The sequence below is a fragment of the Natrix helvetica genome (assembly GCF_964273705.1).
Source record: "Natrix helvetica genome assembly, chromosome: Z".
NCBI classification, from domain to species: domain Eukaryota; kingdom Metazoa; phylum Chordata; class Lepidosauria; order Squamata; family Natricidae; genus Natrix; species Natrix helvetica.
This window is the reverse complement of record NC_138554.1, coordinates 71,705,003-71,727,479: the sequence shown is the minus strand read 5'-3', so window position 1 is coordinate 71,727,479 and position 22,477 is coordinate 71,705,003. Positions and strand designations below refer to the sequence as shown.

The 22,477-nt window shown below is 43.6% G+C and overlaps 1 protein-coding gene across 5 annotated transcripts in view; it reads left to right on the top strand.

The window, feature by feature from the left end:
* Window positions 1-22,477, top strand: part of SUGCT (succinyl-CoA:glutarate-CoA transferase) — a 337,147-nt gene that overhangs the window by 67,573 nt on the left and 247,097 nt on the right. For all 5 annotated transcript variants that reach the window (XM_081932604.1, XM_081932608.1, XM_081932606.1 and 2 more), the window contains exon 8: window positions 2,795-2,938. In XM_081932604.1, coding sequence (XP_081788730.1) covers window positions 2,795-2,938 — 144 coding nt within the window. The remainder of the gene's footprint in view (window positions 1-2,794; window positions 2,939-22,477) is intronic.

The following is a 22,477-nucleotide window of genomic DNA, read 5'->3' as shown; positions in this document are numbered from 1 at the left end:
TTCTCCTCTAATTTCTGAATTTTTTGTGCATCAGTTCCATCATCACCCTATGAGTCCTTGTCATATCTTCCTGAATACATTACTTGAATAATGAATATTCTCTTATACAAATATATCAAATAACAGTTAATGTGTTGGAAGGAAGGGGAAATGAAGAACGTTGTGGTTGGATGGTATTAAAGGATCTTTGAAAAGAAAAATGCAAAATTTGCAAAAGAAAATAAAAAAGTTTATGAAACACTGTATGGATATGGTGGGCAAAGCTATTTACAATGGCAGAAAGATTCAGTTAAGGTTTGGTTAAAAGTAATTTTAGCTATGTTTCCTTTTATTATCAGATGCCTTTAATTTATTTGGTTTACTATTATTCTATTTTTGAACTTTGCATAACATTGCTTATCCTGAAAGGAATAATGTGATGGATGTATATGTGTATATGTTGCACATGACATTTTATTTAGTTATATATTTGCCTGCAAAGCTTTGATCTCTAGCCAACACATTTGGATAAAGATTAAAGCCAAAGCAGTAGGGCCCATATTGCCTGAGTAAGAGAAATAGTGGCACATTTAGAGAATAAATCCAAGACAAAATTACTAACAGTATCCAAATCTGTTCCATTCCACCCCAATTTTTAAATTTTTTAATGTTACAGAAGTATAATTCTATTACATAAGATTATTATCATTAAGTGGTTAATTCAGTATTAATTTATATGATTTCAAATATTTATATAACATCATTTTAATGGATTATTAATTTTGCTTAATTATTATAGCCACTATAACTGAAGCACATTCTTTTGTCTGACACACTTGGTCCTTTACAATAAGTCAGGAATGCATCCCAAATGTGCCTGAATTCTGGAAGCAATTTTCTAAGTTAGTAAAGAGGGCTGAAATTAATAAGAAATTGGCTTCTGAACTGACATGCTAGATAATGAGTTGGGTGTCAGATGATGGCATTAAGTACAAGCAGCCTTTTCTGCACTCTATTTGGTTTAATCTCATGGTTCTTATGTCTAATGAACCTTGAAACAATATGCTTCATTTACTGTACAATTTTATATATGCTTGCTTAGAAGTAATCCGTATTTTCAGTAGGATTGACTCTCAGAATTGAAACCATGCAGATATATTCAATGCCTTTTTATTGGGTTTTTTCATCATTCTGCTATCTTACATCTTCTCATTATAGAAATAGGGTTTATAAACTCTTATTTGTTGTTATGTGCTATCCAATATAAGCAAATAATTATGATTTAAGTGATTTTTCCTGCAAAAATCCCCTTGAGGAAAATATTCTATGTAATTTGAATGTAATTTCTAACCTACTGAAATATGAATTGCAGATGATTTAAGCAGAGCATTATTATTCAAATCAATATATTCACAAGTACATCACTGTAAATTTTAACGAAGTTTGAGAATATGACAAGAAAACCTAACCTTTTGCAATTGTGCTGAAGCTTGCATAATACTTGTGCTTGGAGACTGATGTCAGCACCTGGCATCTTTGAACAGATTCTAATACTGATATCAGTCTTGGAGCCCTTATATTTATTTCTGGTCCAGCATGTCAAGTGGTACATACAACAGGTTCTTATTTTTTTCATGTGAACTGATTTAGCATCATGTTGAATGCTCAGACTGATTGATAAAGGATGGTGAAGCCAGACAATATGGTTTTCTGTGCTGATATCTATACTTTGAAATATGTTCCAACAAAAAAAATATCATAGAGTCCCAAATGGCAAGGAGCCAAATATGTGATCTCCTCTCTAGTCTAGTTTATCCTCTTCAATGAATTGAGATATTCCTAGTTGGCTAATATTTTTAAAAAGCTATTATAAATTCATAGTGTAACAGATTTGATAATCCAAAGAATATGAAATAACTGAAAAATCCAAATAAATAGTAATAGCAGTAGCATTTAGATTTATATACCACTTGTATACCACTTCATAGTGCTTTACAGCCCTCTCTAAATGGTTGACAAAGTCAACATATTGCACCCAACAATCTGGGTCCCCATTTTACCAACCTCGAAAGGATGGAAGACTGAGTCAATCTTGAGCCAGTAAGGATTGAACTGCCGAATTGCTGGCAATTAGCAATCAGCAGAACTAGCCCGCAATACTGCAATCTAGCCACTGTGCTACTATGGCTCTTCTTAATCTTAAATATATTGTTTTTTGCAGAGGTTTCTTCCCCCATTACAAAAAGGTAAACAATTCTGGAGTGCAGAAATAGACATTCTTTTTTAAATGCAACAGAGACAGAGAAGAGAATGCACACTTAATATTTCGTGATCGGTCCTCATTCATATTCTAAAATGACTAAAAGTATAGATGATTTTCCCCCCTGCAAATATCCAGCCAGAGCAGGAATATTATGTAACTTTGATGGTTGCTTCTGGTATTTTGAAATGTTAATCAGATAATGCATGCATTTCTTTGCCTAAACAGATAGTATTGTTTATGCAAACAAAGATACCATCTCAACAGCTGGTGCCTGCATACTGAGAATTACCCTTCATAACTCAGTGATTTATTCAGATCACTTCATGTTTTTTCAACTATTTTAAGTTTGTTAATGGTTAAACAGCTTAATTAATTAATTTAGCAAATGGATATAATAGCTCATGTCATTGAGTGTGAGGCTCGCTTCTAAAGAAGTTTCATAGTTGCATTGTGTAAGTAATGTTATCTGATTTGTAGCTTATGGAAGAAAACATTTTGGAAGTGACAGAGGTATGATATATCAGCTTTGTCATCCTGATATTTTCTTTCTAGGATGGTGAGCCAGTTAGGCCAGGAGTAGCTATGACTGACCTTGCTACAGGATTATATGCATATGGAGCAATTATGGCTGCACTTCTTCAACGACATAAAACAGGGAAAGGAATGCACTTGGATTGCAATCTGCTTTCATCTCAGGTAAAGATTTATTCAATGATTGAATAATAATAAACATATTTTGAATAGTTTTTGTCACATATTATTTTTCACCACCTTAAAAGGTTTTTGTTGAATGAATGTTCAGTTACCAAAGGGCTGAAAAAAGTGGTTTATGCTGCATCCTCACACTTATGACTGTCACTCCCTCTGCACATGAACAAAATATCCAGCTTGGCAACTGGCATGTATTTATGATAATTGCAACATTCTGGGCTCACCATTTGTGACCTTCCCAAGGGACTTCTGATTAAATAAGGTTGATGAGGGAAGCTTAATGACCATGTGATTCATTTAATTAGTGATACACTAATTATGACCATGGCAAGAAAAGTTGTAAGATTGAGCACAACTCATTTGATGACTATATTGCTTAGCGGTAGAAGCTTTGGTCCTAGTGATGATCATACATTGAGGACTACCTGATTTCTTCAGTTCAAAGAAGAAGAATCCTGCCACCAATGCAATGAAAACTTTATGGGATTAGCATGTTTATAATATTACACAAATGATCATAAATGGGAATTAGTGTCCTAATGATTGTAAGTCTGCTCTTCATAATAACAGTATTTAGATATCTTTAGTTTTGGTAAGAAGTCTGACTAGAACTCAAAAAGAGCCATTTTGATTCAGGAAGGTTGAAAATAGGAAGACAGAGACATGGGCCTTGTGAAATCTTCATATAAAAGTTTGGTGTATATTCCCCTCCATCCAGCTATGTATATATATTTTACTTTTATGATTCATGATAAAAATAAGAAAAGAGCTGGCTTTTAAGGGTTTTTTTGAGTTTTTTTAGTCCAGTGCACCTTTTCCTCAAGAATCTGGTAGCAAGTGCCTTCATTTATGAATGTTATATTCAATTGTGTAACTGTTACTTTTCTTTTACAAATTCTTGCATTTTAAAGATGTTGTATCTAATTTGATATTTTTTCTAAATTTATATAAGAATAGACAGCATTTTGGCCATAGTATGGATTTATCTTCCAAAATGAAAATTAAAGTAACTTTTTAAAAAAATCTCATGATTTGGGTTCTAAGTAGAGAAGTTGTGGTGCGATCACCAAAATCTTGCCAAATTTTAATTTTGTGAAGTTAAAAGTAATCTATAGGGAACATTTTGGATTTAAAATGTTGTTAATCCATAAATTATGATTTTTAAAAAAAAATTGAAGTAAAACAAGTAAAAATAATGCCTTACACTCTTATAAAGTAAGAGAATAGTAAATAGTCAGCAAGAGAATAGTTAAGTAACAGATTAACAGAGTTGGATGGGACTTTGTAGGTCATTTAGTCCACCCCCACCCAAATAGGAGACTCTATACCATTTCTGACAGATGGCAGTCCAGTCTCTTCTTGAAAGCTTCCAGTGATGAAGCTGCACAACTTCTGAAGGCAAGCTGTTCCATTGGTTGATTGCTCTCAGTGTTAGAAAATGCGTTAGAAAATTTCTCCTTATTTCCAGGTTGAATCTCTCCTTGTTCAGTTTCCATCCATTATTCCTTGTCTGGCCTTCAGGTGCTTTGGAAAATAGCTTGACCACTTCCTCACTATGGCAGCCGCTCAAATATTGAAACACTGCTATCATATCTCCCCTGGTCTTTCTCTTCACTAGACTAGCCATGCCCGTTCCTGCAATCGTTCATCATATGTTTTAGTCTCCAGTCCCCTAATCATCTTGGTTACTCTTCTCTGCACTCTTTCTAGAGTCTCAACATCTTTTTATAGTGTGGTGATCAAAACTGGATGGAGTATTCTAGGTGTGGTCTTACTTAGGCTTTATAGAGTGGTAGTCTCATTTAGTACCAGTAGTCACTACCTAGAAGTAATGTCTTATTTGCAAGAAAATGAAATCAAAATCTATCTTGAACATGGATCCTAAATTAATGGATGTTGGCATCCAGCATGAACTTGCATACAGTTGTTCCTTGTCTATGAACTTTTTACCCTTGATACAAAATGTCTTTGAACTTTTTCCTGGCTTACATGATTTATAATTGTCATTTCCAGTCTTTTTAGCTTCAACATCTAAACAATAGTTTTAGATGACAGTAAAAAAAAGGAAGTGGTTTCTGGATTTGTTTCCAATTATGAAACTGATCTGCATCTTCTGTTGTGGCTAGAAAATATTTCTTGAACGTTTTTAATATCATCCCTGCCTCTAATTGTAGCCAGTTGAGACCAAACGAACAAGGGATTCAGGCCATTCCAAATTCTGCAAACTGACATTAAGCAAGAAACTTTACTCTTCAGCAATTTTTATTATAGATTTTTTTCTTTTTCTGAAAAAAAAAAGATTTTTGCTTTGATCAAGAGATTTACACGAGTAATCTTGGTTTCTTATTCTACTGCTGCTCTGCTGGAAATCTGCTTATGAAACTGAGAACTTCAGTTTTGCTTTGTAATATGGAACACTGATGTAAATATATACAGACATACACAGACCTTCCTGAATATACATCTGCATTTTGTGTGTCTAAAGAAAGTCTTGGACTGAGTTTGTGGTCAGCATTCTTTATATTCCATGTTTGCTGTAAGTTTCTTTTCTGCTTTTGATTATCCAATTTACAGTTTATAGTATCCAACATTTCAAACAAAGTGCCAACTCTGATAAAAAAAATTATACCATTCTTTATTTGGAAACATCATGGCTGCACTCTTGAAGTTAGTGGTATAAATATAATCAAACGACTGGTAGCCATTTAGGAGTCTGAAGACCCAGACCCAGCCAAGTCTTTAAACTTGTAAAAAAACACCCTGATGATGTCTTGCTACAGGGCTAATACATACCCATAAAGAAGCAAAGGCAATTAATTGCCTAAGATAACATAATAAGTGTGGAACAGCCAGCAGAGACAGGGGGTTGGTAAGCATAGCAAACCTCAGTATCCTGATTATGACTGTGGCAGCAGAGTTACAAAATGCTTTGCTGTCTGTATTTTGTCAAATACTCCTAGTTTAGTATTATGCAAATCCTGTTGTTCTTGCTTCCATTACTTCCAGAGGGAGGGTTGTGTTTACAGATCTGCTCCCTAAAATGTAAGAAATGTTCTGTAACTAATGGAATTTGGGGTTCCATCTTAGAGCATTGTGGGACCCCAAGAGTTCCTCATAGTGATCAATTTGTAACCCTATATGTTGAAAAGTGTATTAGAAATTTTTTTTCTACAACTGAATTGAAACCCCACTCCTTTGTATGTATATAAAACATGGATTCATATAGAAAGTGTCTAGGACAGCTTGCTGAACCATCTTGCCATAGCCAACTTTTTACAGCCAACTAGCTGCAGCCAAGACACTGCAGGATAACTCTCCATGGCCAACGCGCTGCCCTGGAGATAAGAGTTATGCTAATATTGAAGAAATGGTGGAATAGAATAATTTTAAAAATAATGCAAAAGGAAGAACAAAATGATGTGTAAATAACAAAAATTAAAATATTTTAAAACTATTTTAAATAATTAATTTAAATTGTTGAATTGTCCTGTGGCAAATTGTCCCATGGTGACTTAGCCACAGTGAGTTGTCCTGGGGCAAGTTGGCAATGGTAGGTTGGCCATGGCAAGTTATCCTATTCCATATAGAAAAGGATGGGTTTACATCCATAATTGTATGAATCATTTAGATTTTCTGACATTTGGTAAGCAGCATTCTTTTTTATGTGTTGCCTCTGATTGCATTTGTTGAAATGGCCATTCATAGGAAAATCATGGGAAATCATGGGAAAAACAGTACTAAAAGCTCTGGATTAGGTTTAGTATGTTTAGCAAGTGGTTCTAGGCAAGTCTGAGAAGTTGAAAAAAAAATCTCAGAAGAAAGCAATGGGAAAGAAGTTCTGTGCTATTGTTAAAAAAAACTGTATAGACAAGTAATAAAGTGAGCAATAACACATTTGATTGGAAAACAAGTTTTGAAGAGAAAGAAAAATATCAAAATACCTCTCAGATTAGGACAAAAAGGGAAAAAAATTATTCTCACGCAGTAATTGATAAAGCATTGACCTCTGTGTTCCATTCTCGTTTTCTGTTTCCCTAATTCAAAATGCTGCATCTTTTGGTGTTAATTGGCTTATTTCCATGCAATCCCTTATAAACCAGTATCTGTACAATGATACACAAATCTATTTTTTTACATATCCTGTATTCATTTGTACACAAGCACAACTTTATTGTCACTTTTAGATTTGGCTGAGTATATTTAAAATGACCAGATTTTTATTTGAGTATAAAAGTGAATGTTTATAAAAGAAAGCTAGTTTTGTGGGATAAAAAAAAGGAAAAGTTGCTGAAATATTCTTTTTGAAGCAGTTGCTAAGTGAATTCAAGTTTTCATCAGCAATTAAGTTTTTCGGTTAATGTGAAAACCAAAACAAGTCATGAAATTGCCATCAAGGGAGTTAAGATAGGGTGAAAAGAAAACAGACAACTTTACAAACATTTCTTTTTAAAAGTACTCTTTACTCTGTTTGTTCATTCTTATTGCTATTAATTCCATTCCATTAGTAAGAGGAACATTAAGATATGTTTCTCTAAATTCTAAACTCCAATCTTAAACAAATGTTCATCTTTCTTCACAGTTCCTAGCATGCCTAAGAACAATGAATATTTTTTATTTCTGCTTGAGAATTTTTAAGGTTTGTTAATAATTCTGACTTTGGTAAAACTGGTATGCGTCACCTTGTGCAGGGGATGGAATGCATAAAAATTTAATAATAAATAAAAACCAAAAGTTTAATAATAAAATAAAATAATAAACACGAAGCATTCTGACCCTTATTGCCATTTTAAAAGATAATGAACAAACTCGTAATACATAATAATATTCCTTGAAACAGCATAGTCACTGAAGAGGCTGCTGACTTGCATAATGGTTCCAGATACAGAATACCTGGCCTTGTTCCAGATATACTTCCTAAATTTTGCATGCAAAATTTAAGTAAAAAGGTGATGAATTTGATATGTTGTCTTGCTAGTTTCTTATTTTACACTATAGACACAACTCTTGTTTAAACACTAATATATATTGAAATTTCTGTGTTCAATTATTTACTGAACACGAAGGAAAATGTACAGTTCATCCAGTGCAACAGTGTACAAATAGCATTGCTATTTCTTTTTCATATCTTTTTTGTCAGTAGTTATGATTGTCAGTTTTGAAGAAAAAGACCATTTGGAATGAATCAAATTTTTAAAAGATATTTGAATATACTGTTTGCATTCCTGTGCACAAGTAATTACAAAAAAGGAAATAATGTGAATGAAATCATTTCCCCATCTTACCATAGATCTTTTACAATATATGCCTATATGGAAGCTTACACATTAAATTGACAAAGTTAGTTGAGTTACAGTAATACTACTGAAAGCATTTAAAAAGCCCCTTGAAACACTGCTCTGACTTTGTTATCTGGTTTTACCTTCTGGCTCTCAGTATAGTGTTAAACTGCCAGGCAGTTTAACTACACAGTATGGAATTTAATTTATTTGGTAGGTAACGCTGAATATGTGACTACTTTGGTAACTAAAGCTAAATACGTCAAGTATGTGAACATACTTCATGGTTTAAACACAGAATAATCCAAATTCTATGTTCTCTTCAGTTATTTGAGAAAAAGTGCTAAGGGAATGTAAGCAGACATAATAACAGACATAATCAGACACGTGTACACACACACACACACACACACACACACACATTTTTCTGTGCAAGTGAATGAATTCTGAAATTATATTTTTACAACATCTGCTTTAATGCCCTCTAATCATTAGTATGGATTTCTTTCTTAGAATAGAAAAAAAAAACCCAATATATTTTCAAATCTGAACAGTGTTTGATAATGAGCATTATTTTGTCTTCCTGCTTGAAAGGTTGTAAAATATTTAGAAGTCTTGGTACATTAATGGTATTTCAAAAGGCAAGATGCAATTTATATTCTCAGAACCTAAATGTCATGACAGATGGGAGCATATTCAAGCATTTTCCAGCTCTCCTTTGTGTCTATACTGCAGAAATAATTTCACTAATCACAGACAATTTATCTTTTTACAGCTTAGCTATCATTGCCAATTCTGCTCTTTGAAAAATACTGGAAATCCTTAATGAAGCGAGTAAAACCAGTAATTAGTAATAATAGTGATTACACATGTAATTATACTTAATATAAACAAATACAAAGATTTTGCTTCATTTGATTTTGCAGCCATGGGTCATGATTATTGAAAAATTCTCTCATTTCCTAGCTCCGGAAAATTGCTATTATATTTAGACCAATGATACCTTTCCCCTTATTTAAAAAAAATGTCTTGGTACATGCATTATAAAAAGTCATGCTTACTTTGCCATAGTTCAATGAGTACAGCACAATTATCTGGTTTTGAATCATTGATCTACGTAATTATTTTCAAACCAGACTGATTGGCTTATGTATCATGCTAAACCAAATATGAATAAAAACATTGTGGCTTAGTGTAGTGTGTGATCATGACTGAGAAGAATATTTGTAATTCAGAGTTGAAATAAGGGGTACACAAAAGGCAACTCCAGAAAACCGGCAACTACTCTCTTTCCATCTGACAGCTCTTTATATAGCAGCTGTCAGACAGAGCAACCAATCACCATGCTGCAATCTTCCGCCTGGAGGCTGGCACGTCTTGACTAATCAGCACAGCCTCTGGGCCAGCTGGCTTTGACAGAATCGTAAGTGCAAGGACTTAGCACTCCTTCTCTTCTGGATCACACATGCATAGTTTTGTAAGTAGGTGGGTTGCCGTCGGCTCTGCCCTGAGTGTCTCAGTTCTGGGACGGCTGTTGAAGGAGGAGGATGTCCTGGCTCTTCCTCCAGAGTAGCTGGAGACTGCGTGACAACCTCCACTGGAGGCTCCACTCCCATAGGCAGGCCTGATGCAAAAGGTAAGTCCTGTGACGAGAACGCTTCAGGTGCTGGCCTTGGGGTGTCTATGGAAGGATTGAGGTTGTGCCGGTAGGCGGCATTAGGTGATTCGTTGAGCTGGGACTTGCCGTTAGCATCTCTGGTTCCACTGGTGATGCGGCTCCGCAACTGGTTAATGTGGCACCACCATTGCCGGCCATCCTCCAGCAGGACCCTGTAAGAGCAGGGTCCAGTTATGTGGGTGATCTGGCCTGATAACTAATGCGGCTTGCCCGCAAAGTTCTGGGCATATACCCAGTCCCTGATTACAAATGTCTTGGTGTGACTGTCCAAGTTGTGTGGATTGTCAGTTGTGTAGCTGGGACGTAAAGGTCCAGGGTAGTCCAGAGCCATCGTCACATAAGCATTTCAGCGGGGCTTCTATTAGTGACCTAGCAGGGAGTTGAATGTTGGACTAAGAGGAAAGTGGCTATTTTCTCAGGCCAGTTCCTGGGTCCCATTCTCCCTAGGACTTCTTTGGCCAAACAGACAGTGCGTTTGGCTCGGCCATTACCGGCCAGGTGAAAAGGGATGGTTAGGCCATGGTGGATGCCATGCCTCGCTAGGAACATTTGAAACATGGTGGCCCATTATCGGTGACTAGGATGTCCGGCAGCTCATGAGTGGCAAATAGTCTTTGCAAAACCTGGATTGTGGCCTCAGAAGTGGTGGACGCCAGAGTGCCAGCTCTACCCATTTGAGATAGGTATCCACCACTACCAGGATGGACTGTCCCGGGAACGGGCCTGTGAAATCTACATTAATTCATGACCACGGTCCTCAGGGCATGTCCCACTCCCTGACAGGTGCAGCTGGTGGCGCTGGATGGGGCAACTAGCAGGGTTGGCATTTGGCTACCCACTCCGTAAGGGCCAAATCTAAATAGGACACCAGGCATAACTTAGGCCTGGGGCCTTCATCTGGATAATGCTGGATAGCCTTTGTGTAAGCACTCAAGGACCTACTTGTGTAACTCCAAGGGCACTACCACTCTATTTCCCCACAGCAGGCAGCCTTTCAGCAATGAAAGCTCCTACTGTCTTCTACAGTAAGGCAGGAATTTAGACCACCTGGCCTGTGGTCACCCCCTGTGCATCCAGTCTAAGACTTGCATGATAACCCTGTCTTTACTGGAGTGTTGCGCAATGTCAACCGCTGAAAGGCATGCCTTGAGGTCATCAATCAAGAGGACCGTAGAGATGGGAGCCAGATCCTGTACAGCAGTGGGGAGGGGACAGTGGCTAAGGGCATTGGCGTGTCTTAATTGTTTGCCAGGCTGATAAATGAACTGGTGGGTGTAGGCCACCAGAAATACTGTCCACCTGGACATGCGAGGTGACAGTATCATGGGGGGGGGGCTTGCCGGTCACCCGATAGGAGGCCCAAAAGTGGTTTGTGATCGGTGATTAGTTGAAAGGAACGGCCATAGAGGTAGTCAAGGATTCTCTTGATTCCAGCCACCACTGCGAGTGCCTTTTTATCTATCTGCCTGTAATTTCTCTCACCCATAGATAAAGAAGTTCTCAAGAAATATGCAATAGGAGTCTCTGCCCCATTAGGGAGCTTATGCCTTAAAAAGGCTCCTGTTCCATAGAGGGAGGCATCATAGGCCAATGTCAGTGGCAGCTTGTCACTATACTGGACAAACACTGCCGATGATGTCAGGAGGTCTTTGACAGCTGCAAAAGCCTCAGCTTCATGTCTTCTCCATTTCCAGGTCTCTGAACTGTTTAGTAACCTGTGGAGAGGCTCGGCAATTGAAGCTTTATGCGGCAAAAATATAGCATAAAAATTTAATAGCCCCAGGAATGCCTGCAAGTCCGCCGTATTGGCAGGAGCTGGAGCTTTCTTGATGACCTCAACCTTGGAAGGGGTTGGATGTAACCCCTTGTTATCAATGAGGTAACCTAGGAATTCAACTCTAGGAATCCCAATTCTGCATTTGCTGTGCTTAAGTTTAAGCCCAGCTCTTTGGAAATGTCCTTTGCTTTTTGATGAATTCTGATTGACAGCTGGCAGAAATCAGAACATCATAGAAATAAGGGACAACCCCGGGGAGCCCTTGGAGCAGCCACTCCATGAGGCTCTGAAATATTCCCGGGGCCATACTCACTCCAAACTGGAGGCAACAGCACCTGAAAGCTCCCCAATGAGTTGTGATTGTTTGCACTTCTGCTGTCGTGTCATCAATGGGGAGCTGCTGGTAGGCTGCACCAGATCCAGCTTTGCAAAATGCTACCTTGTCCCAGGGAGTGGAGAAGGTGCTGCACTACGGGGACAGGATAGGGGTTTTACTGCAAGGCTTTATTAATTGAGCACTTGTAGTTGGCGCAGATCCTAATGGATCCATCAGCCTTCAAAGGAATAACAATGGGAGTCTCCCATTTGGAATGGTTGCTGGCTCTAGGACACCTTGGGCAATTAATTTACCCAGTTCCACCTCCACTTTAGCCCACAGGGCGAAGGGCACCCACTGGGCTATTAAGCTTATAGGGGCAACTTGGGGATCCAAATTAAAGGAGATAGGGGTTCCCCTTATAATTACCAAGTGACTCCTCAAAGACCTCCGTGAACTCCCTGGTCAGCCCTTCGAAGTCGTCTGTGGTAGTTATATGGATACCAGCAATGGAGATGCTGAGGGCACCAAACCAGTCCAACCCCAGTAAGCTAGGCAAGGGGTTGCTGATGATGATGAGTGGTAGGTAGCTATTAAATTGGTCGTGTTCAATAAGGAAAGAGCCAGTTCCTGCAACGGGAATGTGATTTCCTTGATAGTTGCATAGCTGGAGAGGCGTCTTTTGGAAAGGGATGGTAGCAGGGTGCTCCAAGACACAATGGACTTAAAAGAGCCTGTGTCCACTTCCATCTTGCATAGGGCACCCTCTATGTGAATGGTGAGGTGAATCTTGTGGCTGCTGATGTCTGTTGTGACATTGCTGACTGCCCAGCCAGAGTGGTTGCTGTCAGGATTCATGGCAAAACAGTCATCTCATGGTCTTCCTGCCTTTTTGTTGAATCTTCGGCACTGAGCTGGTCTAGTGACATATCATTGGCTGGCAGGGTAGCCCAGTAGATGTTGGCTAAGTGCCCTTTCTTTCTGCACCTTCTGCAAATGGCGGACTTGACCTTGCAAGTCACCCTGAGCTGGTTCCCACCACAACCCATGCACCCTGCCTGAGGCGATTTGGTGGCAGGAGTCCAAAGCTTGCCAGAGGTTGTTCTGAGGTGGCTGATATTATCCTCTTCCTCAGTTGAGTCATTTTGGACAACCTCGTGTTGGTTCACAGTGACAGGTCTGCCGGGAGGCAGAACCATTGGCTAGAATCTTTGGATTTCCACCGTAAACCTGTTGGACCTCTCCAAAGCTCGGACGTCATCCATGGCTGACTGTTAATTGAGTTTGGTGCGGGCTAACAAGTGGCGCTGAAGCCTCATGTCTTTAACTCCTCATACTAGCTGGTCTAGCAATGCCTCATCTAAATCACAGAACTCACAGTAGAGGACAGCTGTTCAAAGGGATGTTATATACTGATTTATGGTTTTGCTATCCCTCTGGGTCCACTGCCGGAACACATGTGTGAGGGAGCCGGGCTGTAATGGTTTTTCAATTTTTCAAGCAGTGTCTCCCATGGCACAGTGTGCATAGGTTGCAGGAGAACCAAGGCTCAAGCTGTGCCAAACATTTTGGGGTGACAGGAACTCAAAAAATAGCCCCTTTTGCGCCCACTCAACAACTCCATAAAATCATGGGCTTCTAAAAAACACTTGAATCTTTCCAAATATGCATGCCATGACTTGGTTGCTGGGCTGAATGCCAGGAAAACGGAAATAGAATAGAATAGAAATAAAGCTTCTTCAATGATTCTAAATCTTTTATATGCAGGGGTATAATTCCCATACCCTTCTGTGCATTGCTCATGTATAGCTTCCATCTTGTGTGATAGCTCAGTATACCTGGTAACAATATCATAGGTCCGGTTACATCCTGGATATCTACCCAAACATATACCTTCCTCAAAATTTGACCTGATGCACATTTCAGCATCAGCAGTGGTTTCAATTAGTGATACCTGTATCTGCACTTGTGAATATTCACTGTCTGGCTCAGAATTGAAGCATAACTGATGCTATGTGTGAGGAAAACTGGGTAGCACCCAGACAGGCTCCATTCCTACCTGACAGACATCCAACAAGGCAACCACTACCACTAATGTCACTGTAAACTACATTGTCCCAATGAACTAGGCCTCCCCTCCCTTATTTAAGGTATGTGTAAAACAAAAATGATTAACCTTAAACGTCCAGAGTCTGTACTGGCTGAAAGCTGACAAGGCTTACATTCATTGGACACAACATAGATATCAACTACTCTGCCAATTCTTTTCTGAGCAAAAGCAAAAGCACAATAAAGAAATTTATTACCCCCAGCCAAATAAGCAATTTCCACACCCAATGTTCCATAAGCTAATCTAACGCCGGTCTTCAAAAAGCTTGCTTCAATAGGTTAGATGCAATTGGTAACTCAGTTCATCTTTAAGGTGCATCCACTGGTCCCTTCACTCTGGAGTAATGAACCCAGCCTTTCTCTTTTGTCTGCGCGGCTGGTTCAGTTGTCAACTACTTGGAATCGGCCTTCCCACACCGGCTGAAATTTCTTTTCCTGTGCACTGCTTGAAGAGTCCAAGCAATACATTAATTCAGTCTGGTTGCCCTGGGATTGAGGAACTTTTTTCCTGACCACACCTCCTGGTGTGGCCACTCCCAGAATTTTTCCTCAGTCTACCCGGTTCGGATTGTTTCTCTGTGAGCTCCAGCTGAATTTCTCCCTTTGGCTTGGATTCTCCTAATATTTCCTTCTTTTTTCCTATAATCTACTCCCTTCCTACTTCTCCTTGGATTTCCTTACCTAGGTGTTTACCAGGAAGGACAGGAGCTCTCGGAGGATGAGAACCTCCCGCCTGATACTCCTGCATTCTCAGGGCTCTTTAAGCCAAGTCTCTTTAATTCTATACTCCACAAGGTTAAGGCTGCTACCAGGGTAGGGATCAAACCCAAGCCCGCTCAGGCCCCAGCTGACTCAACTCCGGTCAACCCTAATGTGGCCATGTTCGATATTCCTACTCCTCAGCAGGAACTGGTGCCGGTCCCTGGGTTGTTCCTAGATCTTATCCAATGTCAGTGGACCAAACCAGCCACATTGTCTTCTCCTAGCAGAGCGGACAAGAAACTGTACACTATGGAACCTGCCCAGGAGGATCCACCCATAGCCGCCTTTACCTCCAATTCCTCCCTCCCCGCAGATCTGTTGGAGGGCCTTAAGGCGGAGGATAAAAAGGCGGAGAAGTCTTGCCACAAGACTCATCTTGCGGCTGCTTGGGCCATTAAGGCGTCTTCTTCCACATCTTTTTTCAATAGGGCCTCCATCATTTGGCTGCACGAGCTATTGACCAAGCTCCCGGCAGGGGACATGTGCCTCCGCCAGGATATATCCAAGATTATTGTGGCTTCCCAGTATGCTGCTGATGCATCCCTTAATGCCAGCAAGTTCGCATCAAGGGCCCTGGCGTCCAACGTTACATCCCGCCCGCTTGATTTGTCTTCACCATTGGCAGGCAGATCAGAAAAATAAATGGAAGTTGGCTTCCGCCCCCTTCAAGGGGTCCAAATTGTTTGGGGAGGTTCTGGATCCTTTCCTCATTAAGTCAAAGGATAAGAGGAAGGTTCTGCCATCGTTATCCAAGAAACAGGACCGCATGTCCATTCCTTATCCCAGAAGGCAGTCCTTTCGTTCCTCAGAGCCCCCCACTTCTTCCGCCTTCACTCCCCCCAATAGACCATCCGGCCAATCGGGGGATAGAGTTCAGGACAGACCCGCTTTTCGGGACAGGGGTAGGCAACAGTTTGGGTTCCGCAAGTTTAACCGTGGTGGGGCCTCTAACAGGCCGTTCGGCAAGTCCAAGTGACTGCCTGAACACATCACCCATAGGGGTTCGGCTCCAGCTGTTTGCTTCCCATTGGGCCCAGACCACGGAGGACGCCTGGGTCCTCCAGATTGTTAGGGAGGGCCTCTCCCTGGAATTCCTGTCCCCTCTACCTCGGAATTTCATCCGGTGTCCCACTCCCTCCTGTCCCCTAAAGAGGGAGCTTATGAACCAGGAGATTCTCCATCTCCTGGAGATAAATGCAACAGAGCAGGTGCCCCCCGACCAGGAAGGGAGGGGGTTCTACTCCATCCTTTTTCTGGTACCCAAGAATTCGGGGGTGTGGGGGGTGGAGGGCCATCTTGGATCTCAAGAACCTCAACAGGTATATCACCTATCGGAGGTTCAAGATGCAGTCCCTCTAGTCCATCCTGGCGGGGATCCGCCAGGGAGACCTCCTCACCTCTATCGACCTAAATGAGGCCTATCCACATCCACATCCGTCCCCAACACAGGAGGTTCCTGCGCTTCTTTTATGCCGGTCGACACTTCCAATACAGGGCCCTTCCATTCGGCCTGTCGGCGGCGCCCAGCTCAGGCGCACGAAGGTCTTGGCGGTTGTAGCGGCCCAGCTCAGGCGCAGACCCATAAGCCTGCAATGCTACCTGGATGACATCCTCATCCAGTTGTCATCCAGGCGGCAAGCCTTGCGGGACCTCCGCGTCACCATGAGGACCCTCAGGAGTCACGGCTTTTCCCTAAACCTGAAGAAAAGCCACCTTACTCCTACCACCAGACTCAATCACCTGGGGGCGGTGATAGATATCTCCTTGTGCAGGGTGTTCCTTTCCCAAGACAGGTTAGAGGGCCTGGTGTCCATGACCCACAAGGTGATGCATTCGAGGCAAGATCCAGTGGTCATTCTGTCGCAGCTGTTGGGGAAAATGATCTCCTGCATCTCGATCGTTCCCTGGGGCTGTCTCCATTCCAGGGCACTTCAATGGCTTCTCCTACCCCACCAGAGAGCCTCCAGGAGCAACTCACCCATGCTGGTGCGCATACCCCTGGCGGTGAAGAGGTCCCTCCGATGGTGGAAGTCATCAGCGCTCCTCAGAGGCCATCTGTTCAAGGAGCCCGACCGGTTGGTCATCACCATGGACACCAGTCTCGCCGGCTGGGGGACACACATGGATCATCTCGTGTTTCAGGGCAAGTGGTCCCCAACAGAGGCAACCCACAGCATCAACCTTCTGGAAGTGCGGGCCGCGAGGCTGGCCCTACGTCACTTTCACCAGTCCATCCACCAACATCATGTTCTATTAATGATGGACAATATGGCCACCAAGGCGCACATCAACCACCAGGGCGGCACCAGATCCAAGAAACTGATGAGAGAAGCAGAGACCCTGGGCCGCTGGGTGGAAAATCATCTAGCATCTCTCTGATCCAACCACATCTCGGGAGTGGACAACACCCAGGCAGACTGGTTAAGCAGGACCACCATAGACCCCGCGGAGTGGACGCTAGACCCTGCTCTATTCCACCAGTTGTCTCGCAGGTTCAGCACTCCGACAGTCGGTCTCTTTGCATCCAGGGAAAACGCACAACTCCAGTGGTTCTTTTCCCGCTTCCACTCACCGGGGCAGAGGGGACGGATGCAGCTGGCCCCGGGGCCTGCTATACGCCTTCCCCCCTCTTCCTCTGCTGCCGCAGGTTCTCAACAAGATCATCGCGGAGGGGGCGGAGGTGATCCTCGTGGCCCCTCGTTGGCCCTGGAGATCATGGTTCGCCGACCTCATCAGCCTGTCAGTGTCCCCTCCGTGGCGGATTCCCCCGGATCAGGTCTCCCTCAGCCAAGGGCCCATTCTCCATCCGGAGCCCCAGAGGCTCCAACTGGCCGTCTGGCACTGAGAGGGACCTGCTAAAGGGCGAAGGGTTGTCGGAGAAGGTGGTGCACACCATTCAAGTGGCTAGATGTCCTTCTACAATGAGGATTTATGACTCTTCCTGGGCTACCTTTGCCAAATGGTGTGAGGACTCGCACTTTGACCCAGTCACAGCCTCTGTGTCCCGTGTCTTGGATTTCCTACAAGGAGGCCTCGACAAGGGTCTTGCTCCGAACACACTCCACCGCCAGATCTGGGCCGGCGATCCTAACCTGCCCATCAGCAGGATCCCCAGGGTGCGCTGTTTCCTTAAGGACGCCTCTAACCTACGCCCTCCCACAGTTCACCGCTACCTCACCTGGTAGCTGTCTGTGGTTCTACAGGCGCTCCCCTCTCCACCTTTTGAACCCCTTCGTACAGCGTCTCTCCGCCATCTTACCCTCAAGGCAGCCTTCCTCATTGCCATAACGTCCGCCCATCGTATCTCAGAACTGGCGGCCCTGTCCATCCGCCAGGACCTATGTGTCATCCACCCCGACAGGATGGTTTTGAGACTGGGCCTGGCCTTTATTCCAAAGATCAACACTTGGTTCCACAGGGCGCAGGACATAATCTTACCGAACTTTTGCCCACGCCTGTCACATCCTAGCGAGCGCACCTGGCACAAGCTGGACATTAGAAGGGCTCTGAAGGTTTACATTGCCCACACCTCGGAGTTCCGTAGATCAGAGGCCCTCTTCATTTTATTCCAGGCAGGTTCCTTGGGCAAGAAGGTCTCGTCTCCCACAGTAGGCAGGTGGATACGGGTTTGCATCACTTCTGCCTACGAGAGCCAGTCCAGGTCAGTGCCTCGAGGCATTACTGCACACTCTACTAGGAATGCGGCCACTTTTGCAGCCTGGGCCACCCAGGCCTCGATAGTGGATATCTGCAGGGTGGCCACGTGGTCTTCACCGTCGCCCTTCATCAGGAATTACAAACTGGACGTCTTTGCCTCGGCTGAGGTGTCTTTCGGCAGGAGGGTGCTCCAGGCAGTTGTGTCTATGACCGAATCCCGGGACTCTACTTCTGCCCGCCCAGATGGACAATAACTTGGGTATGTCCCATTGCTTGGACTCTCCAAGCGGTGCACAGGAATAAGACCATTGGCTTACCTGAAGGGTCCTTTTCTGTGCACCGCGGGAGAGTCCAACCCACCCTGGATGATCCATCCAGGGATTCGTAGTCTTCATGTCAACAGGAACTGTCTTTCTTGGACGCTTCCGCTCCATCCTCACGGTTCCAGACCATCTCAAAATTCTGGGAGTGGCCACACCAGGAGGTGTGGTCAGGAAAAAAGTTCCTCAGTTCCAGGGCAACCAGACTGAATTAACCCATTGCTTGGACTCTCCCGCGGTGCACAGAAAAGGACCCTTCAGGTAAGCCAATGGTCTTTCTCCTTCAAAGACTTAATCAGGACCCAGTCACCACTTCTGTAATTATGGATGTGGAAATTAAGCGGAGAAGTTTGTACCAATAGTCCCTTTGACCTTAAATGAGAAAAACACTGGGACAGTCTTTGTACATATTTTCTCAGAAAAACATATTTAAGCTCTATCTTTGGCATTCTCATACTTCCAGTGTAAGGCAATCCAAACATAATCTCATAAGGAGAAATTTCCACATCTTTTCTAGGACTGGTCCTTATACGTAGAAGAGCTAGAGGTAAACATTTAGTCCAAGGCAAATGGAGCTCTAACATTAATTTATTTAATGTTCTTTAGGATTGAATTCATGCGTTCAATTTTTCCAGAGGAACTGGGAGAAAATGCAATGTGATATTGCCAATCAATTCCCAATTGATCCATTACCTGTTTCACTACATGTGATGTAAAATGTGTACCTCTATCACTGTCAATTGTTTCCACCAACCCATATCTAGGTGTCATCTGTTCCAATATGATTTTTACAGTCATCTGTGCATTAGCTCAAGTACAGGGGAAGGCCTCTGGCCATCCGGTCAGATGGTCCACAATCACCACAAGTACTTTAAAGTACCAACTGCTGGCTTCTCCTAGGTGCTGCTTGGAGTGTCCAAGCATGGGTTAACTTCAGCTTGCTGCCCAAGGACTGAGTTCAAATCTTTAGTGTAGCCATGCCTTCTGCTCCCTTTGGAGTTCAGTTTGAAAAACCCAGTCGCCCTAAAAGGACGCATTGGGGAGTTCCAGTCCTTGGATAGCAAGCTGGACTCTCCATACTAGCATAGTGTAGCCTTTTCTTATTTTCTGTTTCACTGTGTAGACTTAGATAGCATTAGGTTTTGTTGTTTTTGCTTTGAAAAACCTTTACTTTAGTTCTTGCCTTCCCTCACGCGTGGACCAGGCAACTTGGAGTTAAACAGCCTTCCGCGCTCACACGCAGTTGAGGCTGCACCGGGAGGCTCTTCAGTGGCTGCTGGTGAGCTAGGGGCAAGGTAGGAAGATCAGGATCCTCAGCAAGCAGTCAGAGGACTCTCGTTAGCCCCAGAGGCTCTTCTGAGCTCTCCAGATTGCTGACAGCAGCCCCGGTGTCGTTTCAAAATTGCAGTGGCCACTTTGGACAGTAAAAAAGGCACACTTTTAAATTCAAGTTGTTTTTCCTGTTGCCCAGTCTAGTCCTTTGCAGATGCCACTGGGAGGGGTGTTAATCGAGGAGTCTTGCTCTGGGTCTCCAGGCTGGCCTCCCCCTCCCCAGGAAGAGCCTAACTAGCAGCTGCAGGGAGTTTGCTTTCTCAGGCCATTCCCTGCTTTTCTCTCAGCAGCTCAGATCTGCAGCGCCCTGGGACTTCCAATTTGGCGCTAATTTTTGTAACTGCATTCCCTGCCTGGGCTTATTGACTCTGCTCTTCAATTCCATTTGGGCCAAGTCTCATCCGCTCCAAGTGACTTTCCTATATATCGAGGATTGTCTGAAAGTTCAAGCATGGCCAACAAGAGCATGGACAAAGCCAAGGATCAGGCAGGGCCTCCCATCAGTAAGTGCAGCAGGCCCAATCTTGCAGCCAAGGGTGTCAGTGCAGCACACCACAAACAGCCCAAGACCGAAAGGGTGTCCAAGGCAGATGAGAGGCTAGCAGAGAGGCATCAGAGAGCTCTAGAAAAACAATTTCAGAGAGCTCAGGGCACCCAGGGGCTTGACAGGGAACCCCCTCCACCTGCTGAGGTTCCTGCTGTTCCTGCCATTTCAGAGCCTCCTCCAGAGGAAGCTCCATCGGTAGTATAGGAGGAGGACTTTGGTTTCCCCCCAAATCCCTCTAGAGCATCCCCCAAGTCTCTAGCCTCATCCCTGGAGGAGGAGTACAGGGATGAAACTTGCTCCCTGCTGGAGGAGGAACTTCCTCTCTCAGGGTGTGGGCCCAGAGCTTTGCCCCAGGATCAGGATCCCACCCAGACCTGTCACCAGCTATGAGGGAGGTGGTTGCAAAGGCTATATCTCAGGGGATCGCGGATGGTATCCAGCAACTGGGCCTCTCGTTGCCTCTTCCAGAGCCAAGGCGAGGGTCACTGACTCTCAGGCACAATCGGGCAGGGTCTCCCCTCTTGTCTCCTTGGCCGTCAGCAAAGCATCTGACAGTGAGGAGGGTGTTCAGGATGCGCCTGATTTGTCGGAAGATGAGAACCCGGCGCCTGATGTTCCTGCCTTCTCGGGCTTGTTCAAGCCCTCTATGTTTTGGGCTATCCTTACCAAAGCCAGGGCAACATCTATTCAGATGGGGTTTCCCGCACAATCGGATAAGACTTCCTCAGACCAGGGCAATAAGGTGCCTGTCGGATCTCAAGATCCAGGGGTAGGTCTTTTTAAGGAGACTCCTCCTCCTCAAGATTTGGTTCCAACTCCCCAGCTCTTCCTGTATGTTTTCCAGCACCAATGGGCTCAGTCAGGTTAAATGGCTAATCCCAGTGGAGTAGATAAAAAACTCTACTCCATGGAGGCTGGAATGGAGGACCTCCTAAAGCTCCCCCAGGTAGATGATCCCATTGTGGCTCTAACCTCAAACTCGGTTCTCCCAGCTGATCTGCTGGAGGGACTTAAAAGCTGAGGACAAAAAGGCAGAGAAGGCTTGTCATAAGACTAATATGGCCACTGCATGGGCCATGAAAGCCTCCTCTTCTTCCTATTTCAGTAGGGCAGCCTTGTTTTGACTGCGTAAGTTACTATCCAATCTCCCAGCTAGCGACACTAGATCTCGCCAGGATGTTAACAAAATAATCGCAGCGGTAGAGTATTCAGCCGACGCCTCCCTTAACTCCACCAAATTCTCATCTAGGGCTCTTGCCTCCAATGTCATCTCATGCCTCCTGCTGTGGCTCCGTCACTGGCAGGCAGACATGAAGGCAAAATGGAAGCTAACTTCAGCCCCTTTCAAGGGAGGCAAGCTGTTCGGGGGGGCCTTGGACTCAGTATTAATTGAGTCCAAGGACAAGTGCAAGGTCCTTCCAGCTGTCACCAAGAAGCCGGACCGTAAGGGTGATTCCTTTTTTCGCAGACATCCCTTTCGTAGTACAGATGCCCCCTCTACCTCTGGGGGATATACCAGGCCTTACACCCAGTCGCAGGACCATTCTCATGAGAGGTCTTCGTTCAGGAATAAGAACAGACAGCAGGGAAATCGCAGGTCATTCCGAGGGGTTTTTTCCAACCATTCCTTCCAATGGGCTAAGTGACCGTCACAGGCCCCTTCCATTGGGGGCAGACTGCAACTGTATGCCGACCAATGGAAGGAGACAATGACGGATGCTTGGATTTGGAACACAGTTCGGTACGGCCT